General features: G+C 39.7%; 1 protein-coding gene across 1 annotated transcript in view; it reads left to right on the forward strand.

Moving 5' to 3' along the window:
• The first annotated feature begins 1,125 nt into the window (after window positions 1–1,125).
• plpp4 (phospholipid phosphatase 4) overlaps window positions 1,126–18,407 on the forward strand; it is a 75,433-nt gene continuing 58,151 nt past the window's right edge. The window contains exon 1 of the mRNA XM_007903892.2: window positions 1,126–1,564. Coding sequence (XP_007902083.1) covers window positions 1,473–1,564 — 92 coding nt within the window. The 5' untranslated portion in view covers window positions 1,126–1,472. The remainder of the gene's footprint in view (window positions 1,565–18,407) is intronic.

Below are 18,407 nucleotides of genomic sequence, written 5' to 3' on the forward strand. Positions count from 1 at the left end.
CCCACTTGACGTTCACCTAAATTGAAATGAGAATTACTGAAGAAAGGCTGCACAGCCAACTGGTCATCAGTGACGGTCAAATTCAGGCAACTGTCTCCAGTGCTGTAGTTACATCGGTAATGCTCTCAGAGGAATCACCTACGCTTACAAATGCAGACCCAATTGATGGCGGTGGAGTCATACATACTGCAAGAGGAGACCATTCCAATAGAGAAGGGAGTTCCTCTTGGTGTGCCCAGCCAACAATCCTTCAGAAAAATTTGGTCTTTCACTTCATAGCTGTTTTTTGGGGCATTGCTGTGCAAATTGGGTGCTTCGTTTGCCTACAGAAATTGCACACTCACTACATTTTGCATATTTTGGTTCTGTATATCCCGTGACGTGACAATAATAATAATAATCCTTGCATTTGATACAGCACCTTGTCACGTTTTCGAGACGTCTCAAAGCGCTTCACACGATAGACTGTAATGTGAATTGATTGTATATTTTGTGGGAGATAATAATAGTGACAGAGAGAGAGAGAGAGTGGTGGTGGGGGTCAGGTGGGAGGGAACAACACACTGAAAACTAGTTCATGGCTTGATTGCAACTGTCATTGACTCAGTCTCTTCCATCAGATGTGTAGTTATGCTATTAAGAAGTAATGAAATACTTCGGTAGGATGTCTCAAAGCGCTTCACAGTATTCAGTGTGAAATTGATTTATAATAATAATAATAATCCTTGCATTTAATACAGTGCCTCATTACGTCTTGGAGACGTCTCAAAGCGCACGGCAGAATACACTGTAAATTGTAGTGACTGTGTATTTTGTATTCGTAGGCAAAAGGAAGAGAGCACTAATAAATAAGCGTCGACATGATTTCATTTTTTTTGGAAAAATATTTCTCCCCTCCCTTCCTCTCTCCCTCCCTCCCTCCCTCCTCTGACTACCTTAAATAAGATGAGCAATTTGCTTGGCTGGGTTTACAGTGGCTGCAATTCAGCAATATAGCAGTACAGACAGTACTGTTCGAGCTGTGGCATTCGTGTACACGTTAGCAGGACCAGCACTGCTTTAAGAGGGTTTTATTGAGCTGTAACTGTGGATGAGCATCACCTGGCTGCATGCACAGCCACTGTACGGATGCAAGTCTCCCATCCCTCACCTGATTTATTCGAGGGTTGCAAAGCCTTGGAATTGGTTTGGGGGCAAAATCAAGGAGGCTGCAGACATGCTGAACAGCTGGAGGTTGCAAAGCTGGACTTGCTGAACCGACTGTCTGCCCACACCACATCCAATCTACAGCTGGAGTCCAGGGGTGGGTTGGATGCTGCTGTTTGTCACTGTCTGCAAACCAACCTCCTCTGCATCTGCTCTGCATCTGCATCTGCATCTGCTCTGGGTACCTTGCAACTGGCCAAAGTCCATCCTTTCCTTCCTTGGATGGGATTTACATCTGAGTCACTTGAACAATTGCAAACCCAGGCATGCAGTTGTCACCAAAGGACTCCCACAAGAGGAACATGAGAGACCTGGCTGTTGAGATCGGTGTGAGAGTTTTCCTCTTTGGAGTTTTCGTGTAAGTGGAAACCTTGTGCTCAACAAAACCCCCCAAAAAAATCCTCATTGCATTTCACCAGTTTTGCTCTTTGTGTGTGTGTGTGTGTGCAAAAAAAAAACCTCAACCCCCACCTCCCACCAAAAAAAAACCCCCCACCAACAAGTCCTGATGTTAACCCTGGCATTTCATTCTAAAACCACACAAATATCATCATTTCTTTTAAGACTTCTTAGATCATTGGTAATGACACCAGGACTTTTTGGTCATCCTGTGTATTTTGTGTGTGTGTGTGTGTTTTTTTAAACATTTTTATTTCATTCTCCCCCTCTCTCCCCCCCAAAAAAAATTTTTTCCCTGTTGTGTTTATTATTTTCTGGTTGGGAAAAAAATATTTCTGCATTTAGCTCCATCACTTCTCTTAAATCTTGTCCATCTTCTCTCTCTCTCTCTCTTTCTCTCTCCCTCTCTATAGCCCATTTATTTTGTTTCCCTCAATGATTGTGATCATTAATAGTTTTTTTTTGCTGTTGTTGTCGGTCTCTCAGTTCACACACCTTTTTCACACATCCTTTTCCTTAACATTCTCGTTAAGTGTAGACCCTTTGTTTCACTCACCAAACTCAACAACTCGTTCATTAACGCTTTGATGCCTCACCAGATTCCACCAGTATCTCTCTCTCTGTCTCTCTACCCCCTCCTCACTCCCTCCCTTCCCTCCCCTCACCATTTCCCCCCCAATGCTCGGGTCCTGACCCAACTGTCCGGCGCCTTGGGACGTCCTCCCGACGTGAAAGGCGCTCTATAAATGGAAACTTGTTGTTGTTGTTGTTGTCTATTTATCTATCTATCTATCTTCAGTGTGAGATTTTGAATGAATCAAAAGATCCATAGTTGTAAATCACACACAAAAGAAACGGTGTCTGATGCTACAACCTGCAAAGGTATCCTGAAACTGTTTACACAGCCCTCATCATTCAGCCATTTCAATCATTCATTCATCCAAATGTATTGAAAGGATCAGATGCCATCTCTGTCTGCATTTTCAGCTTCTACCCTATTTGACAAGATCATTCTTGCTGATACATTACCCACTGTAAAATTATTTAGAAATAATATGGAGGTTTAGTGACCCTGGATTACTTTCTGTTGTCTTTTGTTTTGCACAAAAACCCTCCATTGATTGTAAGCTTAATAACTGTGTCGGTAAATTTTATTTCCTCTGCTATCTCCAATGACATTTAAGCCACCATGTTTCAGGATGGCATTTACACAGGCGATAGATGCAGGGCTTCCAGGAACAAGCTGTTGGCTTGCTTCTATCTAATAAATTGCCCCAGTTTGTGTCTGGAATCACCTGGGAGATACGAATAGCAATAGCCTGGCTTTCTCGCTGTGCTCCCAGCCACATTAATTTACTGCCTTGGAAGTTTCCAGTTACAATGTCATTTCAGACCACGATAAAGTTTTAGCCTTGTGCGTCAGATCCGTTGATCAGCAGCCAATCTTCAGTCAAAAAAAAGGGCACTCATTTAACGAAGATATTATGCTTCGTGTATTCATCTCTACACTCCCAAGTGCTTTTTTCTAAGCAAAGATAACTCCAAGTCTGGTGTTACACAACAGCTTACTTACCCATCATGTCCATTTAGTGTGTAGCATTGCTGCTCCCTCATCAGGTATAGAGTAGAATGCAATTAGAGTAGCTTCATAGTGCAGATAAAGTGCACTTACCCTTAAGCATCCCACTGCAAGAAGAGCAGATACAGCGAGTGCCAGGAATACAGAGTAAATACAGCTTCTGTGAGGATGGTTATAAAAAAAGGTAATTTAACGTTGGCCATCCCTTCTGCTGGGGAATTCCTTTTACTGGCAGAGGCTGTTCTGTACAAGAGAAATTCGATGTTGTATGCATCATCGTGCATTTGAGTGCCACTTCATGCAGCATCTTTTTGCCCACAAAATACGGTGTGACAAAGGAGCTTGATAAGGGTAAGGCTGTGGATGTTATAAATCTGGATTTCAGTAAGGCCTTTGATACAGTTCCTTTTGAGAGGTTGCACTAAAAGTAAAGAAAGCGGGAATCAGTGGTGGTATAATACAATGGATATGTAACTGGTTGACCGGAAGAACCCAGAGGGTGGTGGTACAGGGAATGTCATCAAACTGGGAAAATATTATCAATGGAGTTCCACAAGGGTCTGTTTTGGGACCTGTTTTGTTTAATATTTTTATAAATGATCTGGAACTAGGAGTCGCAAGCACAGTGGCTAAGTTTTCAGACGACACCAAGCTAATGAAGGTGGTAGATTGCGAAGCTGAACAAGATAGGTTACAGGAGGATTTGAACATACTTCGGAATTGGGCAGATCGGTGGCAGATGAAATTCAATGTGGAGAAATGTAAAGTACTTTGCATGGTGACAAAAATTCCTGGAAGGGACTATTATTTGAATGGAAGGAAAATAATATGTATGGAAAATGAAAAGGACCTTGGGGTCCTGATTGACAATAAATTGAAGCTCTCCCAACAATGCTCTGTGGCAGAGAGTAAAGCAAACCAGATGTTGGGATGTATCAAAAGATCAATAGCAAAGCGAAATAGTGGAGTAATCCTGCCACTGTATAAATCATTGGTGAGATCATACTTAGAGTACTGTGTACAGTTCTGGTCCCCGCAATACAGAAAGGTTATTGGAGAAATCGAGAAGATACAGAGGAGGCAATCAAAATGATTGAGGGACTGGAGGGACTGGATAATGAGGAGCGACTAAGTAAATTGGGCAGATTCACGCTGGAAGAGAGAAGATTTTACAGACTCCGGAGGGAGACAGTTGAAGCAGGAAATGTTGATTCTTTCAAACACAGATTAGATAATATTCTTTTAGGAAATAACATTATAGGATACAGTACATAGGTAGTTCGGGACATATGTGCATGCGACCACCAGGAAGGTGGAAGGCAAACTGGATGGACCTTTGTCTTTTTTTATCTAGCATTTCTTATGTTCTTATGTATGTTCTTATTAAAATACAGTCAATTCATTTTACAGTATATTCTGTGAAGCGATTTGAGACGTCTCAAAGATTTGATAAGGCGCTATATCAAATGCAAGGATTATTATTATTAATATCCATGCAAAATTTGGGAATGTTTTCCACATCACAGTGACGTTACCTGATAGTTGACACTGGCTCTTTGCTCTTATGGCTCATCACAAAATAAAGTCATTTAATCCAGCCCAGAAAAGTAAACCCCCCAATTGTGATAAGTAGAATATATTTGAGATTTTTCCCTGAAACATTGTTCAATGAAATAACTATCTCTGTCCGTAAGTCAGCTGCTCCTGTTATCTACTGTAATTTTTATAAGTGGGTATAAAGAAAAATATTTCAGGGAAAGGCAATGATGTTTTCATTTCTTTCGTATACACCTAGAGAAACATTCTCAGAACGTTTGTACAGCACAAGATGTCATAACGTCCGTGTGGTTCCCCTATCTTAAATATAGTACAAAAACTCACCAATAAGGTAAGGAAACAAACTGGGGAGTTTTGAGCACATTTGGGGGTTGACCTCACTACTGTACTATATAGTACATTATAATGTTGGGATGAAAAAGACTTTTAAAAAAAAAACTGACCACATTAGCAAGTTGACCACACTGGTTGGGGTGCCCTTAAGGTGCTTTTTCCCTTGTGCTGATACTTCTACACTGATGGTATCTCAATGGTTCAATAAGTCCTTTATTGAAACAAAACCTCCTGAAAATATATCTCTCTTCAACCGTGCCTTTGGTCAATGTCTTTCGTCTCCCGTCGCACAGCTTTGCGTGCTACATTCTTCAAGTGCCTCAAGATGTTCCTACATGCAAAGCACTCTTTTTCTTTTTGTCAGCCAGGTGTCTGACAAGTACTGAGATCCCTCACATTGCTAACGAGTACCTAAACCAAGCTGAGGGTTCCACATATGCATGCCATACAAACATGGAAATTTCCCTGTGTCTGGAATGGAAATGTGCACTCTCTCCCTGAAGCGGGTCACCCTGCTTATCTGGCTCCAGACAGCATCAGAGGCAGGTTGGCAGGTGCCAATGCTTGAGGACCCCAGAGTGTGTGTTGGGTTAACTGCTGGAGTTTAGACAGCTAAAAACGCATAGCTCGCCATCGAAAGCACCGTCAGTTGGACATTCTATATAAATGCAAGTCGGTGTGATCAGGTTCGTTGGTAAAAAACAAATGAAAAATTCTGCTTTTTGTTTCCAAGAAAGACTTCCTATGATTATGCAGTATTAAATAAAATATTGAATTTATCCGCGTCCCTTTGTGGTTGGTAAGTCAGCCTGACTCATTCATTCCAGACAGACATTTGAGTCCTGTAGTTAAAGCTAAGAAAAAAGGATAAATCACTGCTGTTTTTAATTCGGCAAAATGTCAGAGCAAATTATGAAAACCATCGCCGTTTGTGCTGAAATAACCCAGTCCTGTTGTCCTCAAAGTAGTATAGTACACACCAGTGGTGCATATTAAAGAAGCAACTGCAAATATCTGGCTGCTATTTGTAAAACGTACATTATTAATTTATAGCTATTTTTGTAATTTTATGGTCTCAAGGGACTGTTGCTATGTATTAAGATGGAGGAAAAATCATGTTTCAGTGTCAACTATCAGTTTCGAAGCATAGGTTATGAATCTGTTTGCTCATCAGTTGTAGCATTTTATTTACCAACCTCGTTACGTTAAAAGAACTGTTGGACACCAACACATTTGTAAAGGCCTTTCACGTCGGTAGGACATCCCAAGGCACTGAACAGTTGGGGATCAGGACCCAAGTGTGGGTAGGTGTGGGGGGGGGAGTGTGGTGGGGAGGGGGGCAGGGTTGGGATGAGGGAGGGCAGAGAGGGAGGTAGGAGAGCGGTTGAAGGCACGGTTGAAGGAAACTTCTGTAGTAGAAAAAAAAACATGCAAACATTGCCATTAATTATGTTTTGACCTGAAAATATACGTTTTAGGGACTGAATTTTTCCCTGTCCTATTTTAGTTGGGGCAAATTCATGAAGTTGCACATCAATAAAAATAAAATGTCATAAACCTGGACAAACTATTGATTGAAGGCCTAATGCTGCACCTTATAGTTGTTACAGTTATAGAGAATGGCAATGGCTGTACACTATATTGAATGGTAGCACCTAAATGGTATTGATTTCTGCATTGATATAAAGAATATATTGAATGCCTTCTTAATGGTTTTGTTAACGAGATTTGACTTGAAAACCATGCAATCTCAAACAGCGCTCTATATCTATGTTTTATATTTATGTTCAATTACTTAGCTTGAGTTTATGTTCATGTCTGAGTTAGACTGAAGATTATGGAATAAAGTGACAGCCTTTCCTTTGTCTTAAAGGGGGACAGATTAGTTTTCATATCATATTGAAGCGCTTTGAGATGTCCAGAAGACATGATAAGTCACTATATCAAATGCAAGCATTAATAATTATTATTATAATACTTGGCCCACATCTTGCTTGGCCCACAGTATAATCTTAAAAGTGAAGGATAGAGGGCAGAAAATTACACTGCAAAAAATCCTGTATTGCAGAATGGTAAAATACATCACTAAGATTTCTTTTTTATTGCCTTTCACACAAAAAGAGACAATAATTACAGTGAAGCACTTTCGGGGTTTTTGATGTGTAAGCTGCTATAAAAATGCTAATTTGTTCTTTGTTCTTTTCCTTAAAAATCCAAAGCCACAACCAGATATGGGTGAAACTTGCCAGGAACTGAGAATAATCAAGAATTTTAAGCATTGTTCATTTCGATTGTAAACAGAGAGTCCAGCTTTGCCTCCTACAGAATCCACTCTGTCACTGAGATAATGATTATATAAATATGATTCCAATTGAATTACAATATGAATGTGAAGCCTAACTTCGCGGTCTGCATTTTAAATCTAATAAACACAAAACCTGCCAAATACATCTCGCATCGCAAGAAAAATCATTGTGTATTGCATTTGTAGGTGGGTGCTGGCAATTTGACTTGAAGTTAAATTGACGCTAATTTAATTCGACTTAGCCTCATTTAAAACAGATGTCAGAGCAGAATTTGTGCACTAAAATAACTTAATTCATGCCAGTGGATCATCTTGGTTAAGTCAAATTATCCCTGTAATCAGAAGTGTTAACCTTCCAAGTGCTGTGAATGGGTTTACTGAACCACTGTGAGACTCTGTTGCACTGGTCGTGTGTGTATTCATCAACAGGTCCTTTTCCAGGTCCTGATGTGTGAAACATCAGAGATGGTACTTTTAGGAGAACGTGTTCTTAAAGGAAAGTACTGGATTTATTCTCTAGTGAAAATGATATAAATGACACTGCTGACATTTTTTCACAGCTTATGAGAAGCTTTATTTTTCTTTCAAGCATATTTGAAGCACAAACTGAGTGTTTATAGTCTCATCTCAGCAAAACCCAGCAGGGATTGTGTTGAAAAGAAAATCTAATTTATCAATTGAATCCATAAATAGGCCAATTATATGGAAATTATAGTCAGCCGGTGGTGGTGGGTAGGGAGGGAAGCAAGTGCAGAACACATCGAAGTGGATCAAGTTTAAGCCGAGAGGGGTGGGTGGGGGGGTCTGATTTTGTATAACCATTTTGCAGAACTACAAAATAGCATTAAGTGCTTGAATCCAGTGTTTTGGAATCTATTTTTGTGCCATTTTAGTATTTAAATTATGAATAATTCCAGCGATGTTTCAGTGATAGTGTCATTTCCAATCAAACATCATGAGGACGCCCAAGTGCATTGCAGGTAAATACAGAGGCCATGTTCTGCTGCTTTTGGTCAAGGACTTTTGTCCCCTCAAGATATAGAGATTTTGGAGTCCTGTAGCTCAGTGATTAGAGCAAGCGAGAGACCTGGGTTCAGTTCCCGGGCAAGGCGAAACGTTGGGCAAGTTTCCTTACTCCACACGGCTCTGTTTACCCAGCAGTAAGTAGGAACTGGTTGTTAGTCGATTGGTGGATCGCTTTTCCGGGGATAATAATCCCTCAAAATAAAACAATAATACTTTGTTCACTCAATCCACGACTGTTTGTGGGACATTGCTGTGCGCAATTGGCTGCCACGTTTCGCCCACAAATATACAGTCAGTTCACTTTACGGTATATTCTGTAAAGCACTTTGAGATGTCTAGAAGACGTAAAAAGTGCTTCATCTAAATGCAAGGATTATTATTATTATTTTGCTGAGAGGAGTTATTTTTAAAGTGAAGATTTGTGACACAGCATAGAAACTACATAAACCACAAAAACAAAGTTATGATCCTCAAACTGTTGGATTTGTTATCTTTTTTTGTTTTCCTGCGATCTCCATACTTTTAACACCCAAACTTGGCACAAACAAACCAAATGCTACTTGATTTAACTCATCTTCTGTCCCATTCTTCAAGCCTCGTGCTTCGAACCTGCACTTTTGAATGTGTCCCTCCATCAAGCATTGTCAATTTCAAAAATATTCCCAATACTAATGCATTCCTGGCCTCGAAGATAAGGCCCCAAATTGGTCTAATCCTTTGCAAAAAAAAAATATATCTGCTTTTAGAAAAATTCCAAAAGAATTTCATTTGAGAATCCACTGAGCGTTGTCTGACCTGCATTCAGAGCTGTCATTATGGCAGCAGTCATTGAAATGTAAAGCTTCTTCAATTCACCTCTGTCCCCTCTATTCCTGCTCAGGTACGATACAAGTTAAATGTAGAGGAAAAAAATCATTGGCCATTGCAGTAGAAACTTAGGCAGGTTCACAAAAAGCACCCTTTCTGTTAGCATAGTCTTACATTTACATAGCTCACACAAGACATTCTTGTTTTCTCTCTATGTTGCTGAATGCCAACTTAAACCTAAAGTATAAAGGCCCTCTATTTGAGGGAACTGTGTTGTGCAATGGAACTTGGTTGAGATTTTTCTGAACTCATTTCACGTAAGACTCTTCCAGCTGAGTATCTTTCATCCAATCAGTCTGGGTTGGATTCAATGGAAGATACCTGAGGTGATAGGAAATTGGTCTAACACTTAAATTTTCAGAAGAAGTACTACAATTGTTTTAATAAGAAATTTATATTCAGCACAGAGATGAAACATGAGGTGGAACGTAATGAACCGAAAAACTGTTTTATTTGAAATTTCAGCGACTCCACAGACAAGCAAATGCTAAAATGATCTATCGATATAATATTAGTTACCGCTTCAATGCACTAAACAGTGTATTAAAAAGTCGGCCAACTAGTCTTAACTCACAAACCAACTTCACGAGCACGGAAAACATGCAAAGGAGAACATACAACAGAAATAACACAAGGTAAAAATGATTTTTTTTTTAAAAAAGGAAATAATCTAAAACCAAATTAAAAGTGCTAAAATAAATCACCAGCAAATCGGTCAGATTATAAAACTATTTTGGAGTTCCGATCGTGTGTGACAAAGTGTTATCCTCAAAATGTCAACCTAGCTTTACATTCCTACTGTGAATTTGCAGTGCTCTGCATACATCAAGGTTGCTCTGCTCCGATGAAGATCACAGCACAGCAAGCTTCCTATGCAAATTAGAGCAATGGAACTTACATCCGTAACTATTGATCTGCTAGCCCGCGACAAGCAAATAATCAGAACATGACAGGATACAAGGATGTTACCAGTGATGAGTTGATACAGCGATCAAGATTGGACAGGTTGGAGCTTTTCTCTCTTGAGTTAAGACAGTTGAGAAGTGAGAGGAATGCTTAAGATTCTGAAAGGCTTCAACAAGGACGTTGAGAAGATGTTTCCACTTTTGGGGAGTCCACATTGAGCTGCTTAAAATAAGATGAATTGTGCGTTGCGAATTGTCATATGCTCACAATGATGTCTCCAGTCTGGTTGAGGTATAGATATACAGCGAGTCAAAATTTTGGCTGAGTCAAGGCAAATCAGGTCATGTCACTGATGTGCTGCTGTCTATTAATCGTCCTGGACTTTTCCTAAAGGTAAAACATTGCAGCTAGAGTCAGAGTAAAGCAGTGCCCAGAGTGGCTTTGATAAGCTGTTTGACTACCCTGTAATCTAGGTATGAGATATTGATTGTGCTGCCATTCAGCTTAAAGAACAAATCAACCAGCAACAATCTTGACCAATAAATGTGAACAGTCCACGAGGATCATAAGTCTGCACAGCCCCAGTATCCATCGAGACTCAAGACCCTCTCCTGCTAATCCAATCAGCCCAAAATGCTCGCAGCAATAAGAAATAATGCCTAATACGATGAATTTATACAGTGCAAAGGTTTATCTATCTATCTGCTCGAAGCTCCCAGTTTGAATCCAGTTCCTATAAAACCCACTCAAAAACAGCCCGTTGATCTTGCATTTGATCAACAACTTTAAATATCTCATTCCTCTGCTGGATTTTACTCCGACACTTTTTCTCAAGTGCTTTTGAGGCATTTGCTTTACACTGAAAAATGCTCTATAAATGCAAGTTGCTGCTGTTGTGGTTCAACAATAGAAAAAGATAAGCACTCAAGAACGATTCACAAACCTTTGCTATATTTTGTAGATAACCTCCCAGGCAATAGTTTTCTTTCCAATCAAAGCCTTGGACTTGAAACAAGATAGCATCAGCATTGATTTTTGTTAATAAAGCGACAAAGTGAAAAACTCAGGCATAGTTTAGCTGAGATTTGTTTTCGCTGAAAAGCTCTCTAAAGGATCAACTTATCCTGCCCCCCCCCCCCCCCCAATGTTGAATTCATGCTCATCTAAATTAGAAATACATTTCAAAAGCAACGAATATATTTGAGGTTTGGTTGTGTGTGTGTATGTGTGTAAATAAAGCAGACATGTCAGGTAATGTTTCTACATTGGTTGCCTTGCTGGGTCATTTACGCAGCCTTATAAAAGATGAAAATTGATCTCATCGTCCTAAAATGTTCTCCCACAATAGCATCCGCATCCATTGTGTGTAAATCAACAGACAATAAGACTGGCTGACTTTTTGTTGCACATTCATTGCGGGGCTATCTATTAGTCATAGGAGCAGAGAGTGTCCAATATGATTCTATTTCTGCTGAAAATTACAGTGAGAGCTCAATAGAATCATCACCTCAGGCTGCTTGTACAAGACGTGTCACACTGACATACATTATATTGGCCTGTGTTAGTTAAAATGCTACTGGCTAAGGATGTCAAGCCAAAATTCCCACCCACACTTGTGATGGGACCTTTGAAATAAAAAAACAAGGAAATAAATCATTCCAGGTCATCCACGGGAGACTGCATTTATAAGCTGCCAAATAATCTAGCCAGGAGTTGACGGGGAATAAGTTAGTTTGCAGGGCTTACTGTCTATCTTGTGGAGTCCTGTAGCTCAGTGGTTCGAGACCTCGCCTCGCAAGTGAGAGACCTGGGTTCGATTCCTGGCAGGGCGAAACCTTGGGTAAATTCCCTTACTCCACACGCCTGATAATAATCTATCAAGAAAAAAAAACACACTTGGTCACTTCAATCCACGATTGTTTGTGGGACACTACTGTGCGCAATTGGCTGCCACGTTTCCCCACAAATATACAATCAATTCACTTTACAGTATATTCTGTGAAGCACTTTGAGACGTCTCGAAGACGTGATAAGGCGCTATATCAAATGCAAGGATTATTATTTATTATCCCAACAACATACAGCATATAATGTTAACATGTGACATGTCTGTAACCCAGGATGATTAAAATGCAATGCAGGGAAAAGACGTCTCAAAGCGCTTCACAGAATATACAGTACTGTAAGGTGAATTGCTTGCTAAGCACTTACTCTATTTAAAAGGAAATGGGGAAAGAGAACGGAAATGGGATTTAAATAGGTTGCGAGAGTTTTCAATAAAATATGCCAATTTGACCTAATTCTTCCAGAATACCCACCCAGCTGTCCTTGCTTTGTGGCATCAAGCCATTTCCTAAATGAGTCCAAGATCCTGGCCTCAACCATTCTTCCGGGGAACGGGAACTTGTTCCAATCATTAATTACCTTTAATTATCACTGTGTAAAGAAATACTTCCTGGATTCTGTCCTAAAATTGCCCTTTGTAACCCTGAATCTGTGCCCTCTTGTTCTGCTGCTTTGCTGCAACTTAGCTCCAGTGGAGCAAACCATCACAGCAAACTATGATGATGGGCTGAATGGTCTCCTTGTGATGGCAAGCGATGTGTGAGGATATTCACTTGTGTTTGTACCCCCATAACATCCCTTGCCCAAGGATTTAATTGTTGTAAGAGGGAAAGCTTCAGCGGTAATGGATTCCGGTAATTTTCTTTTAAAACAGTGATTGCTTTGCTCTACAAAACACGAAGGTCGCAACTATTACAAGGCTTGCACTACAGCTCAGTGAGATTGATGGACGATATGAAGCACCCATTATAACACAGTTTTATTATTATTTTAAAAGGTTTGAGGTTCCAGAATTTAAACAAGGGTAATCACGCAGTGTGTAAAACAAAATACAGATTAATAGTGAGGGTCTTAATCCTGAGCATTCGATTCAAATCTTATCTATCCAATTAATGTTGAGATGTGCACAGGCCATCTTAACTAGTTTCTGGGTGTAGATTTGTATTCCTGTTTTTTAAAAGGAAATCTGTTGCCTCAAACAACTCAATTCGTCGCTCTTTGAACATACTGCTAGACTCCTTCAATCCAAAAAGTACACAACTTGTCCTTGTCATTTTTATTTTTTTAAATGTATTTGTCGCTCCATTGTGCAGCCTCTGTGTGTGTGTGTGTGTGTGTGTGTGTAAGGGGTCAGCCCTCCACATTCAATGCCTGCAGGAATTCTGATGAACAGTTCTCCATCTGAGGTCAGTTATTTGTCTGCTTGAGACTCTACCCTGCGTGAAGGTCGCTATATAAATGCAAGTTGCTGTTCTCGATGTTGCTTCCGAGTGTTTGCTTACTAGCTAAGTGGTCACAGAAGATCATAAGAGATGCAAAATGTATGCAGTCTATGAGGAAATCAGAGAGGTTCAGATGAAGAAAGTGCTTTGACCCATTTCTTTTCAGAATACCTGCTTCTCATTCCAAATGAGTTCCGCACACTTTCATTTTACTGGCAACGAACATACGCACTCTTGCAGACAGTTCGTCATGTGTTATAGGAGGAATCTCAGGCTTGTGCATTAAGTACTGTAATAGAATGTGTTATGTACATCTATGTTCGCACATATTTATCTGGATTACATTTGACATCTGCAACAGATTAAATTATTAAATTGCAAAACAACACAAATTACCTAGAAATTTGATTTTGAAAGGTCAACTGACCAGTGAATTGGTCAGTGCTTAATTTACAAGCCTCAAATTCCTCCTATAACACATAACAAGGCTTGGGTATTCTTAAGCATGGTGATGGGTTTGGCTGACCAAAAATATAGATTATTTATGACCAGCCAGTTAATTTTATTGTGGGGAAAATGCCCGGCTTCTGGCTTCAAGGGGAGTTTGTAATACATTATTTTTGTAAGCAAAAAATGAACGCAATTCCTGTGCAGAACTAAATACTTTCACAGTGTTTTAATATGGATATGCTTGTGAACCTCAGAAAATAATAACAATAATCATAATAATAATAATCCTTGCATTTGATAAAGTGCCTCATCACGTCTTGGAAACGTCTCAAAGCGCTTCACAGAATATGCTGTAAAGTGAATTGAGTGTATATTTTGTGGGCGAAATGCAGCAGCCAATTGCGCACAGAAGTGTCCCACAAACAGTCATGGGTTGTGTGACCAATTTTATTATATTTTTATGAAGGAATTATTATCCCCGGAAAAGCAATTTATCAATCGACTAACAACTGGGTTCCTACTTACTGCTAGGTAAACAGAGGCGTGTGGAGTAAGGAACCTTGCCCAAGTTTCGCTCTGCCGGGAATTGAACCCAGGTCCTCTTGCTCTAACCATTGAGCTACAGGACTCCGAAATGGGCTAAGTGAACAGAATGTTCTTTTCTCACTCTTTGCTATCTTACGTTTTTATGGCTTGTTGGAATCATGTCTATGACTGAAGTTAAGCCACTAAACCTGTGCCCTTTCTGTTTCCCAATGCATTGTGTGCGTTAACTTCTCCCCAGCTGGATCCAAAGACATTGGACAGTGTGTCTCTATTATAGATTATTTTGGGCTTGGAGACATTTGGACATAATTTAGCTGTTCCTGATGCACCTCCCTATTGCTTTTAATTTCGGAAGCTGAATTAGTAATTATTGGTGTTTCAGTCAAACCTTCAGTGAAGTTCCCCCACCCGACTATATCATGTATTGTTACCGGCATTGCTGCCACCAGTGACACCATTTGAAAGGAGTCGCAAGGCAAGTGCATTAGTACATTAATACAAGACCTGAGGCACTCTAATTTTCTGAACCAGGTGATAATTTCAATGATAAATAAGCTTTGATGGTGATGATAAACCCGAATGCTACCATCCTGTCAGTGTCTGTCAGCCTCAGGTGACTGAAAGTAATGTAAAGCACACTTGGAGTGAAAAACTGTGTCTGTTTTTCTCCACTATTCCTCGTCATCACTTTAATCCCCTTCGAAAGCCAAAATTTGATGATAAAGACAACAAAATGTTAATAATATTGGAGTGCTTGGAGGCCCAAATAGGGTTTTCTTACAAAATGCTCTTAGCTTTCAATAATCAAATCAGAACATCTTATGTTATTTCAATTCGGAATGAGTATTTGAAGTACAGCTTTTGACTCCATTTCTGATATAATTCAAATGAAATTGCTCTTGGTAAATTCACACCGCAATAAAACTTTATTTTTTTCCTTGATTTATTTGGTTATCTAAAACCAAAGTTGAATGAGATGGACCTATACCCTTCGCTATATATTCAGGCGTCCCAGTTGGTATAGCATTCTCGACTCTGAGTCAAAAGGCCTTTGATAACTTTAAAGCAGTGTTGAAGGAGGGCTGCAATGCTGGAGGTCTTGTCCTTCAGACAAAACAACAACAACTTGCATTTATATAGCGCCCTTCATACAGGATAGCATCTCAGAGTGCTTAACAGTGCCGGAGTCTGACTCCAAGCTGAGGGGAGGGAGAAAGTGACTGTAAGCACTGTAAGGTCTAAGAGGAAGGTCTTCAGTCGTGATCTAAAAGAGGGGAAGGAGGGGGCAAGACGTCAGGCTAAGGTTGCTTTCAAGAGGTGAGAAAGCTGCCTGAGCCAGGCTGACACAACGTACAATTTAGTTTTAGGCATAATTCCAAACACCAGGGATTATTTTGACGGCTGCATTGAAACATACGGGATGGGGATAATATTCATCACATCACATAGCACAAACATTGCCTAATAATTTGTTTCCTAGCCTTTTTGGATATTACCCACTGGATAATGATTGCTGGTACCATTTGAATTCAACAAATGATGTGTGAGCGGAAAGATAACTTATAGCTAATGTTCGCTGTGAGTCAAACCACTCCAGCATTTCACAGAGAGCATTTCTTCCCAGTGGTATCATGACAATTATATTCTCCAGCCCACACAATGCAATGAGTTATCCCCATTGTCAGATTATTACTGGCCTTTTTTTAAAATCATAGCCACCGCTGTCTGCATTTTGGTGCAAGACAGTCACGATTCACCAAATTTAAAAAATGTATTTTTAAAACAAATACCAGAAAAAATCCCGATATGGAAAGAAAACGAGCTGAGCCGAGCACATAACAAATTCACTTCCTCACTGCTTGTGAATTATTTAGTCAGGTCCACTTGCTCTACACAAAGCATATCCAACAGAACCTCTGACATGTAGGCTCGGTGTATTTTACATGCCAACACTCTGACAAGTGCAGGAACACCAAAGATTAGCAAGCTCACTGCAACTAGATTCTTACCAATGTACAAAAATACTAAATGACCTGAATCCCATTATTTTAAGTTTTTTTTAAAGACCAATTAAGGCCATTCAGTGTCTCTTTTAAGTGATTAACATGTAATAAAATATTCTGCCAATTTTTTGCTTACCAATTCATATTTTCAGGAAAGTCCATGATGGAGACAAAGTGCTGTTTGTGACAAACAATTTAATTTGGATAATGTCAGTTTTTGGAGGTTCACCAGATGATAGATTTAGAATCCAAACTCTTTATCAGGACACAGCACACATCATGCAACTAAAGGCTGCTATCTGTGTTTTCTGATTGATCTAAACGTTCCAGCCAAAGCAAAGAAGATAAATAGATGATGGCAAACAGATGTTCTGTTTCTATTTCTATCTTCTGCCTTCTGTAAGCTTGCTAACCCTTTGTATTTCAGAATAAAAAGGCATTAGCCAAGTGGATACAATTTGAATTCTAGGCTTGGTTACGTCTCGAGACCTTCCACTTCAACCGCCTTCAGTCATCCTCCAACCCCTACCCCGCCTGCCCTTTTACCCCTCCTGATCCCAACCCCCTGCTCGGGTCCAAATCCCTGACTGTCCACCGACCTTGAGGACATCCTCCCAACATGAAAGGCGCTTTACAAATGTAATTTGGTGGTGGTGTTGTTCAATAGTGTTAAATTATTTCAGAGCCACGAACTGGTGCCAATGTTCCATCTCTAATGATACTTATTAGATCGTTTTATTTTTAATAGATGCAAACTTGTATTTCATTATCCTTGTTGTTCGTAGCTTCACATTAACTGGAAATCTCCAGTGCATAAACAATAATCAAACCCAAATCCTTTCTCGACCTTTGCTAATGGATACCCTTTCCCATTTGTGTACAAATGTTCAATGATTTGGGTCCGAATATGTATTACCCCATGTTTATCTGTATCAAAATCCTTCTGGCATTCTTTAGCCGGTCTGCTTAATTAGAGCAGGCATTCTTGAATGTAACACATTTTGTTATATTGCTCTTCTGACAATAAGAAGGTATTAGTCAATTTTCATTAAAAGAAGTAGTAAAATAATCCTTGCATTTGGTATCACGTCTTCGAGACGTCTCAAAGCGCTTCACAGAATATACTATAAAGTGAATTGACTGTATGTTTTGTGGGCGAAACGCGGCAGCCAATTGCGCACAACAGCGTCCCACAAACAGTCGTGGATTGAGTGACCAAATTATTATCATTTTTTAAAAAAAAATTTGGAAGGTATTATTACTACTGCCAATCAACGAGCAATCGGGTTCCTATTTGCTGCTTAGGTAAACAGAGGTGTGTGGAGTAAGGAAACTCCACATCCAGACTGCTCTTTCCAACAGTCCGCATGCAATTTGCGTGGTCATGAAAGTTCGCCAACTTGTTTCTTTGCCTGAGGGTGGAGAATAATTAAAGGGGAAAACGTCTTAGAATGTAAATTGTGTGCAGGCAATAGCATCAGCCTGAAGATAACTGAAGACAACTGCAATGTTACGGTTACGTTTCAATCTATGTTGTTCAACTCTGTGCAGTCGCAGTGCACAGTTCACAGAAATTTCATGATCTCAGCAACAATGGAGCTACATCCGCACTTATCCTTCTAACCTTCAATCCCATTTCTAACCATTTATTTATTTAGATCTTTTCTAAAGGGATTAGTTGACATAACATTGTTGCTATTGATGAAAGTCAACTCTGTGTATATGGTACTCAGGAGGAAAATGTTCTTCTAATCCTCAGTTTTATTTTCCCAATTTGGTCTTCTTGCTCTCGAGTTCTGTAATCACATTTAATTGAAATGAACCTGCTTTGATTCACATTAGCTGTATTTTCAGCAATGTAAAATACTGTGGTTCATGTACCCTCTTAATCCTCTTTCCTTCAGTGAAAATTAAGTGTCACTCTTCACATCGCTCTTCCCTAC

Source organism: Callorhinchus milii, unplaced genomic scaffold, assembly GCF_018977255.1.
Source record: "Callorhinchus milii isolate IMCB2004 unplaced genomic scaffold, IMCB_Cmil_1.0 Scaffold7, whole genome shotgun sequence".
Taxonomy (NCBI): Eukaryota; Metazoa; Chordata; class Chondrichthyes; order Chimaeriformes; family Callorhinchidae; genus Callorhinchus; species Callorhinchus milii.